The 16,414-nt window shown below is 35.4% G+C and overlaps 1 protein-coding gene across 5 annotated transcripts in view; it reads right to left on the reverse strand.

Annotated features, from left to right (window-relative positions):
• SORCS1 (sortilin related VPS10 domain containing receptor 1) overlaps nt 1-16,414 on the reverse strand; it is a 656,026-nt gene that overhangs the window by 135,828 nt on the left and 503,784 nt on the right. For all 5 annotated transcript variants that reach the window (XM_049790574.1, XM_049790573.1, XM_049790572.1 and 2 more), the window contains exons 7-8: nt 6,672-6,790; nt 3,325-3,414 (exon numbers count right to left, since the gene is read on the reverse strand). In XM_049790574.1, the coding sequence (XP_049646531.1) occupies nt 3,325-3,414; nt 6,672-6,790 (209 nt within the window). The remainder of the gene's footprint in view (nt 1-3,324; nt 3,415-6,671; nt 6,791-16,414) is intronic.

Raw genomic sequence — 16,414 nt, forward strand, 5'->3', positions numbered from 1 at the left:
AGGGATCTCTCCTGAGGGGGTCAAACCTTTTTGGCTGTGGGCAAGGAAATTGCCTATCTGCTATACTATCTTTCCAGTTCCTATTTTAATTTTATCAAACATACTTTTAAACATCATGTTTGTCTGAAAGGGTTTTTATATTTAAATATATCATTATTTTTTCCTTCTTACTATATATTTTTCCTGTGTGGGGTAGATGTATTTTTTCCTCAGGCCCCACTCCCATAGTAGCACATTATGTTGAAGGCTGAAAAACTATTTCAAATAAAGAAGTATCTTTGATTTTCCTTTGTTGTTTTTGCTTTATCTTAGAATCACACCTGGTAGTATTTAGGGCTTATTCTGAGTGATTCAGAAATCAGTCCTGAAAGTACTAGAGTATCATATGAAATGCCAGGGATCAAAGTTAGGTTGGATACGTGCAAGATGAGTGCCTGACCTGCTCTACTATCACTCCAATTTAGCAAAAAAGGTTTGAAATTGTCTACTAAAGCTTTTCCAAAGTTTCTTCCATAGGACAGCGATGTTACTAAATTTCAATAGATGTTATAAAATAGGTACTTTGATAAATATTTTGATTAATGCCAAATTAAATAGTTTTCTTATTGGCAGGTCCTCCTAGAACCTTCAACTTAGCAGCTAACTACTATTAATCTCTAGTAAGGTACATATAATTTTTTAATTACAGTTAGTTGATCATTAACACAATTTTTATGAAGGGAGTTTTAAAGACATTTTATTTTGATAACATATTTGACAAAAATGCGGTGAAACTAATTTTAAGTTGTAAGAAATAATCAAAAACACAACAGCAACCAACAATAACAAAACACAATGAAGAGAAAGGAGTTGACAACCCAAATCAAGTTCCAAAGTGGTTCACTGACAGACCTAGGTCTGGAAATTGGTCTTACTACATAAATCAAGAAACTTTTATAGTAACCACAGCCCATTCACTGTCCATAGGTTCTGTGATCATGTAACCGCTCAGATTCTGGTTTATCTTGCTTTGTTTAGTAATCATGAAACTTTTTTCATTTCTAGCTGTTCTTACCCTGGATTTGATGACATTTTGCTAAAGATCACTCCACCAAGCTGGGAATTTTCTTTGAACTTGTGATAAGATTGTAATGAGGCATCTCATTGTCTAAGTAATAAAATACTTTTGGCCCAATTGATACAATCATTTACTGTACTATCTCTTATTCGGAAGACATATTAAACATTATATGCTATCTGCAGGCCTCAATTAAAGCTAAGAAAGGAGCGGACAGATAAGCAATTCAGGTGATAAGTCAAACTTCTCCTTATAGATTTGTTAGAGACAATGGTCAACAGTGATTTATGTTATGCAAAATATGCATAGTTACGTTTTGCAAAACTGGAAAAATGCAAATATATATTACATAACATCTCAAAAATGGGTCCACAGGTTTTTTGTGATTTTGAAAAGACCATTTTTGGGCCTCTGCAGATCAATAAATCTTTTTTCTTCTTTTTCATGGTGATCCCCAAGTGCAACATATTTGGAGGATTTTATATACTAGGATAGTGTCTATATATAAAAAATTCTGGGGTGGTGCTGCTAACTCTTATTAGAATTTATTCATTGTTTCAAGTGAACAAACAGAGTACAAATTATTATTAGGTAGTAATATTAGGGAGTAAGGAGATGAGTTCTCTTGCCTCAGATCTGGCATTTGATTTGATCTAGTTTGACTATTGTCAAAAAGTAAATTCCCAAGAGTGAATAAGAGAATGGTGACTTGAATCTGCTCTTTCCTGGCTCTGTGCCAGTTCCCATTACATTGACTATAATGATCGTTTTTAAAGGTATTAATCTTGAAACCAATTACTCTCATTTGTTGATCATTCAAAAAGCAGGTCTCTCTCCCCACCCCACCCCCAACCCCACCCCCCCACCCCCCATCCCCCGCCTAGGTAGAGAGGAAAAGAAAAAGCAATTCAGCTCTCGGACCTTATTTAGTGAGGATCAAAGGTCATTTTAACAATGCTCAGTTTTACTTTTACATATTGACTTCATTCAATTTTCATTTAAGGAATAATTTCAATGTTGCAAGCTCTTGCTTTTTAGGAAAACACTTTAAGTCAAATTAAGAGCAAAGAGCATTTAAATGTATACAGGCAGAGACTACAGTTCTGGGCAATTACTGTTGTCATTAATCTCTTAGTAGCTGAAAATAATAATAATTGCTAACATAGATATAGTTCTTTAGAGTTAATAGTGCAATTTAATATCTGTTATTATCTTTAATGGGCTGAGGTTTACAGCCTGTCTTGCACTATGCTAGTTTAGGGGCAGGGTGCTGTCCAAGAATTCTACCTGAAGTCAGACCAATCAGCTTTTATTGGCTCCCGGGGAGAGGAAGGCTGCAAGGCCCATCTCCCATTGTAACTCCTGGGCAATGTTGCCTTTTGACCAAGATAGAATATAGAAATATGTATGGGTAAAAGGAAAAAGTCACAAAAATTCAGCTCCACAGAAGTTCTTAATGTTTAATATTCAAGCTAAAGGCTTCAAGGGCAAAACTATGAAACTATTTTAACTCCAGAATTCTCCCTCTCACAGCTACAAATATTCCCCTTCCTCAATCAAGAGCCGAGCCCAATACATGAACAATTTTTAGCTACTCAAATATGTCACAGTGGCATCAAGAGAGCAAATCCACAGCTTTGAACTTCAGTCAGTTTGACCTCCACTAGGTGGAGCTCCATATTAACACAGCTTTTATTTAGTGTTTCTGCAAAGAGAGCCTGGGGACATTCACACTTGAGCATCTTAAACATGTTGACCACTATTTTGAACGGACAGTGTCCTTGGGGAAGCCTAAATAATTAGCTGTGTTTTTGAACTTTAAAGAATTTGACTCAAAAGTTTTGTAGAGAGAGCAAAGGTCGGCTGCTACAGGGCTAGGTTGCTCTGGGTCTTGGTAAACAATAGATAATACAAAATGAGACAGAAATGAATTATATCTGCTGCATGAATAGATCATGATTGAAAGCACTTATAGTTTGGTCAATGCACACATTTGAAGATCTTAACTATTGAGAAACAAAAGAAAATGATTTTTCAGTTTACTCAGTATATTAATAATGAGAGAAAGGGAGAGAGAAATGAAAAGAGAAAGGAGTTAATAAAACTGACAAAAATAGTATTAGTGTAATAAAGAGAACTTGAGACCCAGAAACAAGTGATGACAGGAAATACATGATGATAAGGAATGAAAAGGATCCTCTAAAGAAGGTGGAGATGGGAAAACGTAGATCAGAGGACATAATAAAATGATCTGACTTGGATCCTACCTTAGGCAGAGCGTATTTCGGCAGTTTCATCTGGGCAAAAGCGTTCCTCCGGTAGGACACGTAGTAATGCGGTCTTCCACCTGATGTCAGCTGGATCATAAACATCAAGGCTGTGAGATCAGCTACTGAAACAGTGACAACTCACAGAAGTAGCCACAATACAAAAGCATGCATGCCTTATAAGGGCAAGTTTCAGAAACTGGCACTTGATTAAAAATTTATTTATACAGTATATGTTATCACTTCTGAGGCCCACCTGACCATATTAGACAAAATCTAGGGCTTCAACATTCATTGTGGCTCGGAAGTCATAAGTTTAATATTTATTTTTTAAAAGATACAAGTCTCAGAGTAGTTAGCCTAATATTCAGTAAGAGCTCATGTATCCATTTCAAGAGCAGGAATAGAGAAAGACCATGTTGGAAGGAAATAGTTTAGGTCAGTGTGGCTGAAATGGCTCCTTACATCTCTGGCACCAAACTAGACTTTGGTGCTGTGACACTGGCATCTGTGCAAATGGCTCACACGTAGTACTATTACTGACTAATCAGAAGGAAAGCTAGGGCAGGATCATGGCCCCAAATTTGTCAGAATATCTGCCTATCAGAGAGAATTTCCAGCTACCTCTCACATGTCTGTCCTGGACATAAACTCAATGAATCTTGTGAGCATGGTGGAGATTTGTGATCTCCCTTTCAGTATAATAATACTGAGCACAAAAAGGCAAGACTCCTAGCTTCATTTTCTTTGGAGCTACTTTTTCTTCAGCTTTGTTTAATTTATACATTAATATAAAGTGTGTAAACATTGAGCAAATAATATGCAGAGTGTTTGGTTATATATATTTGGTTTTGGGCCACACCTGGTGAGACTCAGGTGTTACTCTTGTTTATGTTCTTAGAAATCGTTCTGGCTTGGGGGACTATATAGGGCACCGGGCATAAAACCCAGGTTCTTCCTGGGTCAGCTGCATGCAAGGCAAATGCCCTACCACTGTGCTATCGTTTCGGCCCTGTTGTATTTCTTTTCTTGTACTTCTAATTAAGGGGATTCTAGTAGGACTATACTGGTAATAGGTAGAGGTTTGCTATTAGCAATGCTCAGAGGACCACATGTGGTGACAGAAATTGAACCAGGAGATGCCTCATGTAAGGGATTGAGTGCTTTAATTCCTATATTATTTATCTGGCCTAACAATTTTTATTTGTTTATTTAGTTGATTTGTTTTTGGGTCATACCAGCAGGGCTCAGGCTCAAGTGCTCTTGACTCAGCACTCAGGGATCACCTCAAGGAGGATCACAGGATTATATGGGTGCCAGGGTTTGAACCTGCATAGGCCATGTACAAGGCAAGTGCCTTACCCACTGTACTATCTTTCTGGCCCCAACATAATGGTTTTTTAAGTCGAGGTAATGGTTATATGACAGTATGTACTTCAGAAGTACAATTTTACACTCTGTCAGTGTATGTTTTTGCAATAAAATAATATGATTTGATTCTGTATCATTTTAAATAATTAGCACACTTAAATTATCTGACACTTCCCCTTCTACTTTAATTCCAGTTTATGTGTAAGAATATAATTTGACTCTCTAACAACTTTTATGCATTTAATTGATAATTGTTTGTTATAGTCACTGGGGTATACTGGGGTATACTTTGTATTCCCAGACTGCAATGATTGCTTGGAGTTTTATCCTTTTATCAACAAATTATCTTTCCCTAGAGCCACTATTCTACTCTTTATTCTAATGAATTCATATAGCCAATTCTAATTCTTTGAAATTGGTAAAGTTTGAAAGACAGCTGGAGTTTATGTATTAGAAATGTCATCAAATGGTGGTACAGTTAGGAAACTACACTAACAACTATCATGACAATCTTAATGAGTGAGAGAAGTTGAATGCTTGTCTCAAATACAGGCAAGGATTGGGAAGGAAGGAGTGAGGGGCATTGGTGGTGGAACGTTGCACTGGTGAGGGGGGTGTTCTATTTATGACTGAAACCCAACTACAATCATGCTTGTAATCATGGTGCTTAAATAAATAAATTGGCTATATTTTTATATTAAAAATAAATGTCAACAAATGTTTAGAGTGGATCTACATAAGACATAACATGTCCATAAAGTTATTGTGATTACCATTATGTAGTCAGGTCTGATCATTTCATAGTCTACATGCTCGATAATAGAATTACATTGAGAATGGCGTAGACAGAAAAGCACATAAAATGCTAAATCCAGAATTAACACTTATCTGCAAGTCATATATGTGGATGATAAGCTGTTATTTTAAAAATAAAAAGGGTTATTGAGAACAACACTGACAGAGAAACAAATTAAAGATAGAACTCAGTTTCTACTTTAATGTCACTTAATAATTTGACACTGAAGTTAATGAGTATATATATAAATTAATTTGTACAAGAAACATTTTAGAAGGACATGGTCTTATGCTTCCTCTCTTGATCATTTCATTTGTTTCCTCAAAACATTAAGACTATTTTAAATGATCATTTTTGACAAATAAATATACTGGTATTCAGAGAGTTTTCTAATCATAGTGTTATTAAACATATATATAAACATCTATTTAAACATACTCATAAATGAACTATATATATAAATGGTTCCTTTATTATTTTAATGTTCAAAATATGAATTGCTATTTTAAATCTTCTTCCATATAATTCTAAACTTTTCTTTAAATGCTGAAAAGAAGAAATATGTATGTGTTCTGCGTTTCTTCTAAACATGAATTCTAGATTTTTCAACTTGTTTTCCTCTTTCTTCAAAGGTTTACAACCTGGCTGTATAAATTAATGTATCCCATGTAACTTTCTATTTTGTGAGAATCAATCCCAGCACAAATAGGCTCCACCATACTTGGCCTCCCATATCTTCCAGCTATACTGCTGGCGTCTTGTTCTCTTTTTTGCTTTATTCTTTTAAGATTGGGGAGGAAACTGCTTGAGTGACCAATCTCCAGATAGGGAAAAATTGGCATATGCACTCTTTCTTTGATGACTGGCAGAAACTGCCTCAGAATGCAGATGAGAGGCATGGAAGGAGGTCAGCGTTATTCTGAAGACAGCCTTAATATTCTGAACCATGCTTCTGTTAACCCAAGTGGATAAGGCCCTCCAGAACCTGGCCCCAAGAACTAATTAATATGCCATTAGTACAGAAATGTTAACACTTGGTAATGTCCTTTTGTTGAAAAGATAAGGTTTTGCTTTCTTTTTGACTCCTCGGGGAGCACAAGCAAGAAAAAAGGGGATCCATCAGAGACAGAAACCAGGAAGACAAATGTCATTGAGACAATCAATAGGAGATCTTTCTTACCTGAACAAACACATAATCATCCTGGACAATCAAAGAATCTGGGTCAATGTAGCCTGGGAAAGGTTTACTTTTATTGGCCTCTGTGCAGTTCTGCATCCTGCAAGTTAGATATTGTGAATCTGAAAAAGAAAACAGTGTGGGTGGGTGTGATAAATATAGGAAGGATTAAATTCGACAGAGCATTTCTATGTCTTTTGCTACCTCAAAGTCTTCAAAGAAATCTCACATATTAAGTCTATTGTTGTCATTATTGTGTGTTAAATAGGCATTACTATTATTTTACTCACTTTACCATATTCAATCACCACCTCCTGGTGCCTCTATCAGCTTTTGTCTAAAACAGTGTTTTTCAACCTTTCTTTGGATGTGGTCCTCTGAACATTATCTAACACTGTTTCTTCTTTTGTATTCCTTCTAGTGTATTCCCCTACCATCTGGCTCTCCAGTTTCCTGCAGGGACCTCACACTTATGACCTTTTCATCTATGGTCTTCTTGGAATACCTCTGGGAAAACATGTATCTTTAAGTTTAGAAATCCTGATATAAAATATCTGAAAATAATAAATTCTCTATAAATCATTTTATCTTCAAAGCCTACAAAAATGTTTTAAAAAACTGGTACTAATACTCATTATTTCATATTAATTAACTGACTTCTCCACACTTTGTCCTGTGACCAATAGGGTAATACACATAGACACAAACATAAATCACTAATCCCTTTTTCGTGAAAGTGTTGCTCTTGATCAGATTCTATTTTTCTGCTACTACTAATTAGAAGTGAAACATAATGAAGGAGATATTCCTCTGTCTAGCCATGTTCTTATTTAACAGATACATACACTGAGACCCTGAGTGTCATCTGAAACTGAAAAGCAAATGATAAATGTTTCAGAAATGACTCATTTCTAGATTTAATCTTTATTATTGATAGAGATAATGGATTAGGAAAACTTTCTCTGTTTTTCAACCACAACTATCCTTACTCATGTGATAATCAGACTTTACTTCCTTTAATAAATCACATCTTGTCTGCATTTACAATGAAATCAAGAAATCTATCATCAAACACTGTATCTAGCCCTCATTGCTATCTTCTGTCTTTATCTGAAAACTTATTTGGCCTTTAAACTTGTTTAAACTTTCTATCATATTAAAATTTTTTATTTTTGCTCCTTCTATCTAAAAATATTTTTATGATGTTCCCAATAAAAATTATGGATTTCACATAGCTAGTTACTTTTAAGGGTATCCCATGATGATTCCTAATAGCATACTAGTCTATTAATTCCCATTATGAAACTTATAATACTTTCTTCCTTTATTATGTCCATTTACCTATCAGTATATAATCTTCATTAGCAGATTCTCCTCTTTTGGTGGTTGTGACTGTACTGCTAGTTTTGTTTTAGTTATTTGCATGTAGCACACAATATCTTCATATTCACTTGAATCATCAAATTATGGGAACCGTATTTAGTTTTGGGGCCCAACTCAGAGATGCTCAGAAATTACTAACACCATTTTTGATGCCTAGAATGGAACCCAGGTCAGCTGCGTGCATGGCAAAAAACCTTCCCGCTGTACAATTACTCTGGACTCAAGGGAATTTGTATTTTTGAATGATGTAAGAAAAGATGTTATTTTACTTCTTATTGATTTGAATGAATGGGTGAGTTTTGTTTTAGAACATCATAAATTACTCAGAAATGCATTCTTCCAAATTAAAAGGGAAATATTTACATAAATTAAAGGTAGAAAATAGCGTGTCATTTTAGATATAAGATTTCACTAATGACTCTTTTTGGAAAATTCTAGTACCACCATTACATATAAATCTTGAGAAAATCAGTAGTACTACACAAGTAGCAATATTGGGGGATGACACACACATTTGCTTTATTTACTAGGACAAATACAGTTGAGGAAATAGATGTAGGGCAATCACCCATTCTCCCCCACCATATTATGAGACTGAGTATCCTTCAAGTATATTAACTCATCTTCTGTCAGATGTTCTGATAGGTATAGTTTTAGGGTATAGAGAATTTATATTTGTCTTTAAAGATAATTTCTGGATCTCATTCTTTCTGAAAATGAGTTTCCTCACAGCACACACAACATTTTTAACTTATAATTTCACACTTCACTAAATTTTTCTTCAGCTTTTGTTTGGCTTTTCACCAGGAAGCTTGCAGTTACAGAAATAATGAAGACTTGTGACTATAAGAACAACATTTGAAATTCGGAGTGGTTAATAACTAACTGCATCAATAAAGGAAATCAACCCATTGCTCCTGCCAACTTCATCCAATGCTATTTCTTAGTTTAGTTGTTATTAAGAAATAAGTAAAATTATATAATTTAGATATATGTTTATGGGTGATATAAAATATTTGTGAAAAAATGTTAAAATACAAACTCTTCCAACTGTTAATTATTACAATTAATAATAAGAATATTTGTATTTTATGTCTCTATTTCATGATGATTAAATTAATTTAGTGTACAATTTTAGGTCCTTTAATATAAGGTCTAAACTAAATCCTTCATTATCATGATGTTTCTGAAAGTGTTGGTGACTTGTTCAATATCCATACTACTTTTATGTGAAGCAAAATAGTTTCCACTGAAAGTTATTAGGAGAGAATAAGAGAACTATGTATGTTTCTCTAGAATGGAAATAGGCAAGACATGGCACATAAATACCAGTAAGCAAGATTTATGCTCAAGTAAGGACATAGGCTTAACCAAGAAAGCTAATGCCCACACTTTGTATCTATGCTAAAAAAGAATAGTAATTTTTGGCTTATCCTTCTTCCACGTGAGTTAAAAACAAGTCTCCTGAGTCTTTGCAAAATCAATGTCTTCCTAACCTCTTGCCATTGATTGGCTTGAGAACGGGTACATAAACTCAATTCTAGGAATTGAGTGATGGGAAATGTATATGGAGCTGCAAGGAGGTTTGAGAAGATACAGATTCATTTTTGACCTCTGTTATAAGACTGTTCTTAATTTCATTAAGGAACATCTGTAGCTTTCTTTTTGCCTGAAGGAGCCAGACTTAAACTTAGGCTTACTTAATGAGTAGAGTAACGGATGAAAAATAGATTCTGATGACGGCGTCATTGAGCTACTGATGGCACTGAGTCTATAGTTGCTCCTTTATGTTATTCTTCTTATGACAGATAATGAATAAAATAATTATTAGCCACATTGAAAAAACAAAAAAGTTTTAGGTTTAAAGTCACAATTAAAAATCCTGATTGGAATATCTAGGATTGACACCTAATGATGTCTTCTTGATAAATACAAAGAGAGCTAAGACCTTATTCCTTATGAACTTGGCTTCTTCAAAGCTAGGTTCATAAGGTATAACATATAGGTGCTATATTTTTCACACTTAATACTCAACTCTATAGGAAGTATTAACTAGATAATAAAACATAAATAATTAATATTATCAAGCACTTCTGTGCCTGGTACTCTAAATAAAGCTTGTCCTCATTTATTTTTATCATTTAATCTTCACAATGCTATAAATATAATGTATCAACTAATTTTGCACACGAGGAAAATAAATGACAATATACTGTGATTTGTAAAAAATGGTAGTAAGGGCTCAAAGTTAATTATATAATATTAAATCTGTTCTATATTTACTAACCTATTTTGTAAAAAACTTCCAAGTGATAGTCATTTTTGTTAAATATATTTTGGCTTAAATCTAGATAATCCACCAAAAGAAATTTATAATCTAATATCTTTCTTTGGGGGGGGGGGCACAACCAGTCACACTCAGGGATTACTTTTGGCTATACGCTTAGAAAGCGCTCCTGGCTTGGGGGACCAATGGGATGCTGGGATTCAAACCACAGTCAGTCCCGAGGGCCACTGGGTGTGGCCCAAAATCCATAAAAAGAAAGCTAGAGATGTTCCATAATGAAATTACAAACATAGTCTTATAACATAGGTCAAAAATGAATCTGCATTTTTTCATACCTTCTTGTAGTCCATATACACTTCCCACCAATCAATTCCTAGAATTGAGTTTAAGTACCCTTTCTCAAACCAATCAATGGCAAGAGGTTAGGAAGACATTGATTTTGCAAAGACTCAGGAGACTTGTTTTTAACTCACATGGAAGAAGGATAAGCCAAAAGTTAAATTATTTTTTTTTTAGCATAGATACAAAGTGTGGGCATTAGCTTTCTTGGTTAAGCCTATGTTCTTCCTTGAACACATATTTTTCTTTCTGGTATTTATGTGTCATTGCTTGCCTATTTCCATTCAAGAGAAGCATATGTTCTCCCTTGAATACATACTTCTCTCCTTCTCTCCTATCATTTCTTTCTAAATATTTTTCAGTGGAAACTATCTTGCTTCACATAAAAGTAATATGGGTATTGAACAAGTCACAAGCACTTTCAGAAACATCATGATAGTAGAGAATTTAGTTTAGACCTTATCTTAAAAGACCTAAAATTGTACACCATATTAATTTAATCATCATGAAATGGCGACATAAAATGTGAATGTTCTCATTATTAATTGTAATAATTAACGGTTGGAAGATGTTTTTTTTTTTATTTTGAGCCACACCCAGTGGCCCTCAGTTGTTACTCCTGGCTCTGTGCTCAGAAATCATTACTGGAGGCTGGGTGGACCATATAGGATACCAGGAATTGAACCCAGGTCTGTCCCAGGCAGGCCACATGCAAGGCAAATGCCCTGCCACTGTGCTGTCTCTCTATCCTCCTGATCTCAGCTTCATTTCCGAAAATTTCACCAGAAAAATTATGATGTATATATTTACTTTAATATGTATCTCTGTAATAAGAGAGGATACAATGGACAACAATGTATAACTAAACTATTGAACACATAAATATGCTATAAATCTTTCTTTACTTTTGGAGTGGTGTTTGACTTGCACAAAGCTGACCCAGGTTGATCCCCTTCTCCACATAAGGCCCATGAGCACTGCTATGTGTGGTCCCTCAGCAAAGAGCCAGGAGGAAATGGTGAGTACAGATTGGTGTTCCCCCAAACAAAGGTAATTAAGAATAAATACAATCCCTGCCTCTAATTAGGACATGAGATTGTACAGTATTTAATACAGTTCAAATTTTAAATAAATAGATGACCAATTAATGATAGTCTATAAGTATCAATTTCTTGGCTTGGAAAACCAGGCCATTCTTATAGAAGAAGTTAATGTTAGGTGAGGCTGAATAAAACTGTACTCTCTTGTTAACATTTTTGTTTATCTAAAATTATTTCCATATATCAATTCTTCTAAAACTAGGCTGCCCAAAGATGAACATGTGGACATGAGTTTGTGCAGACTATATATGTGTGTATATTTTGATATATATAGCTATCTATATGTTTATATTTGCACAGGAAAAATGATTACCTGTCTATAGATGAGATGTCAACAATAGCACAGAGGCAGTGAAAAGAGGCAAATAAGCTCTGTCAAATCCCTTGGTCAGCAACTCTTAGCTGGGTGAGTAGGTAGTCGGATTGGGGTCAAGGAAAGCTCCTGAGATCAACTCGCTCTAATTGATTTGCCTGTCTTGACTTTCTCTACTCTCTCTGCTACACAAAGGAAGGAATGTGTAAAAGGTCTGTCCTTGAGCTGAGACTTATCAAATGTACAAATGGGTGACATAAGAAAAAACCCTGGAAGAAATTTTGAAACCATTTGTTGTTCACAGTGATGCAAAGTGAAATTTGCAAGCTGAAGGGGAAAGAATCAATTTTTGAGCTGCCCGCCCATGCTAAAGTGCTCCTGGTTTGTTCCCTTTCTCCTTCTAATGGAAATAGAAAGAAATTGGCTGCACTTCATAATGAGGGACCAATCACTCTTATTCCCCTTGGGGTTCACTGTAATAGCATTAAGTATGATGAACTCTTTCCATATTCAATTCTGGAGAATGTATGATGTGATTCCATAGGAAGTATCTTTTAATTTGGCATTAATTAATGTCAATTAATGCATGCAACTGCTAGACTTTAGAATTAATTTCATTACTTTCCCCACACAGATGTTTTCTTTGCCACAGGTAATTAGGATACTGTGCTGCTCTTTTCAAGCCTTTCCAGTCTCTACAGCAGCTGTTGCCTGAAAGAGAATGCAATTTTTATCCACCCAAATTGCTGATCTTCAGAAGGGAATCTGCTTTCCTGGGCCATGTTTTAAACAGAGGAACAGCAGTTCAAATGCAGCTTCAATAAGTGATCACTTCATCTTTCTAAATGTTGATCTTCATTCATTCATTCATTCATTCATTCATTTGGGGACCACACATGGTGATGTTCAGTGTTCATACATCATTGCTGGTAGTCTTGGGTGCTATATGAGATGACAGAGATTGAACCCTGGCTGGTCACTTGCAAGACAAAAACCCCACCTGCTCAGCTTTCTGGATCCTAAATGCTTATCATTATAATGGGAACAAACTAAATCTTTCTTATTAGTTTCTAAAGTGGTATCCAGACAGTGCTTAGACCATGGTTACTAAAACTCTACTTGTTTATCACCAGTTCCACTCACTGTGTTTCTTTACTGGAATCAACAGCACAGCGCTTCAATCATGTTAGCATGACACAATATCTTCCTTAGTTTCAAATTTTGGTTTAGGTTTAAACTTTCTTTTAAAGAGCCATTTCTAAACTCTATAAAAATAGTCTTCTTATCTGTATATAAGCTAGAGCAAATATTCTGTGTAGGCAGTGTGAGGCCATGGCCAGCAGGCAGAATGGGAAAATATTTCAGATTCTGAGGAGGATGGGGATGTTACATAGGGCCAGTCTGTCTGAAGCCATATTCCCCTTCTCATACCTCCTTCTGCTTTGGAATGTTTAGGTGGAAGTCTGCCTCTAACATAGTGAGGGACTCTGCAAAGGGCTGTTGAGACCTGTTCTCCACATAAGTTTTATTATGAAAAGTTTAGAACTTAAATGATGCACAGGGTAATTATTTTAAGACCAGAGAGATGTTGACCATATTTTAATATGGAAACCTATTGACGTGTTATTCTTGCATAAATGAAGGCCTGTGAGGTCACTGAAATATTTCTTCAGGTGAAGTTTTTCTTCTGCTACTTCTATATACAGGCTCGTTTCTAATAAACTACTAGCCATCCCATTGTTATTTATTCAAAATTGTCCTTTGTTCAATACTTTCTCAAAATACATCAAGAACCAACTTCTGGGGAGTGTTTCCTGAGGCAAAGGCCAAGTTCTCCCTTCCCAGGATGTCTCCATGGCAGCAACATCTACAGAATTAACCTCAGCAGAAATAATTCAAGAAACTTCCAGGTTAGGGATTGTGCTGAGTGGATTGGATAACTTTTCTCTTTTAAACTGTGAGTTAAACCAGAAATTGTTGTTTATTATAGGCAAAGAACTCTGATCGGGAAGATATGTGTAAATTCCTGGCTAGAAATATTTAGATATAAAATATAAAAATTATATATTATATAAATTATGTATATTATAAAATATAAAAATAGCAAGAAATATTTCACAAAAGTCATACCAGGGATAATCCATAGCATTTTCATGTGGTGGTCCAAGTGTCTGGAATGCTCTTCTACTAGGTAGACACAGCTTTCTCTCTCTCATCCCTTCAACCTCCCTCTTGGTCTCTCTCTTTCCTCCTCTTTTCCCCCTCTTGTCCTCTCTCTCTATCCCCTTATCTATTTTGTTAGAATGTCAAATATCATCTTAGCAGAGATTCCTCCCTGAACAACTCTATTCTACAATTTTTCTAAACTTTCTTCTCTGCTTCCTGTGATTTATAGCATCTGGTGTTATTCATTTATTTATATACTGTTTCTCTGAACTAGAAGGTTAAGTCTACAAGAGCAGGTTCTTTGTGGAATTCTCTGGTATCCCAATTGATGGGAGGCCTTTAGGAACACCTGCAGAGCACATATGCCTCACAGTACTTGTTGAATCAATGCATAATAGGTGTGTAATGCATCAGACTAGCTTCAAATTTTAGCTTTGAGGCAACGGCAGCAATATTTAATCATTGTATGCACTATTTTTTTTCTCATGGCTAAATCGAGAAAAATATAGAGTATTACAAACCAGGACTGCCTAGAATTTTTTTTAAAGAGTAAAACAGAGTCAGTGTATGTGAGATAAAAAGGATTGCATGCAGTCTTACAGACAAACAACAAGGTTATAATCCATGATACCAGCATCATTATTACTGAAACACATATTCAGCCAGAGAAAGAAAGGATCGGGTGTGTAGAAAATTTAATGCTTTGATTTTTGTTTTTTGTTTTGTTGGTTTTTTTTTTGGCTTTGAACCACATTTGATGGTGTTCAGGGTTTACCCTGGCTCTGAACTCAGGAGACCATATGGGGTGCTAAGAATTGACACAATTCAACAACCTGCAAACCAAATACATTATCTAAGTACTACCTCTTTCTCCCTAATTTTTGTGAAAGAGTAAGCATCATTTCAGAATACTCTAGAGCCTTATAGATCAACATGTACTAATGTGTTCTTGTAGATCTAATGGATCATTAGAAACCCAGGTTTTGTGGGTTTAAAAATATCTCATGTGCACTCATCCTCAGAAAGGAGTCCCAAATGAACAAGTACACAGGTAATGTGAAACTTACAGTGAAGAGTATTAAGAGCTTGGTCAAAAAGCTTGGCCAAGGAAGGCTATTTTTGTAGTCTAGCTGCCTGCCAGGTTTTCAAGGATGTGTGGAGGTGTGTGTTATTTTACTTCACACTTTTCTGGTTGGTCTTTAGGAGTGTATTTTGGCTACTTAATCTAAGAGATCTCTTTTATATACCTAATAGTTGAAATCAAGAGGCTTTTATCAAATGGGAAATGGATTTGGTAATGAAATGCTAAAAGGAAGAGTAAAGTGCAGCTGCTATTGTCCACTTTGTGAAGTTTGATGCAGAAGAGGAGAGGAGAAGTAAGAGTGCAATAGATCAGCTTGCTCTGAAATGATGAAGAGTCCTTAGAACCCAAAGGTGAGCAGACATAGAAATTTCTAAGCTTTTCCCAGGTTCTACTCAAATCATTTCAAATTATTTTTATTTTATAAATGAAATAATTGAGAAAAAAGGCAAATGAAGACTCTGAACTGAAAGCTTTAAAATGCCAACTGAAAAAGATAAAAAAAGAAAAATAAAGAAAATGCCAACTGAAGCACTGATATCAGAATTTATTTGGAGTGGGGATAGAAAGTTTGAGCATTTTGTATTTTAATATAGTGGTAGTAGCTTTTATAATATTAAACAGGGTTGATAGGTTTTTTTGTTTGTTTTTTGGTTTTTCGGGCCACACCCGTTTGATGCTCAGGGGTTACTCCTGGCTAAACACTCAGAAATTGCCCCTAGCTTGGGGGGACCATATGGGACACTGGGGAATCGAACTGCAGTCCTTCCTTGGCTAGCACTTGCAAGGCAGACACCTTACCTCTAGCGCCACCTCACCGGCCCCTAAACAGGGTTGATATTTAAGCAGGTTGATTAAAGAATAAATTAAAATAGGCAAGAAAATATTTTTTTATTTCATAGTTTTGAGTCCACATGTAGTGATGCTCAAGAGATAATTCCAGATCTATGCTCTGGAATCAGGATCACTTCTATGAACGCTTGTAGGGAGTCCAAACCAGGACTATTTTATGTAAGGTATGGGGTTTGCCTTATGAGCTATCTAGCTGGACCAAATATAATAGACTTTTAAGATATT

The sequence above is a fragment of the Suncus etruscus genome, chromosome 17 (genome assembly GCF_024139225.1).
Source record: "Suncus etruscus isolate mSunEtr1 chromosome 17, mSunEtr1.pri.cur, whole genome shotgun sequence".
Lineage (NCBI taxonomy): Eukaryota > Metazoa > Chordata > Mammalia > Eulipotyphla > Soricidae > Suncus > Suncus etruscus.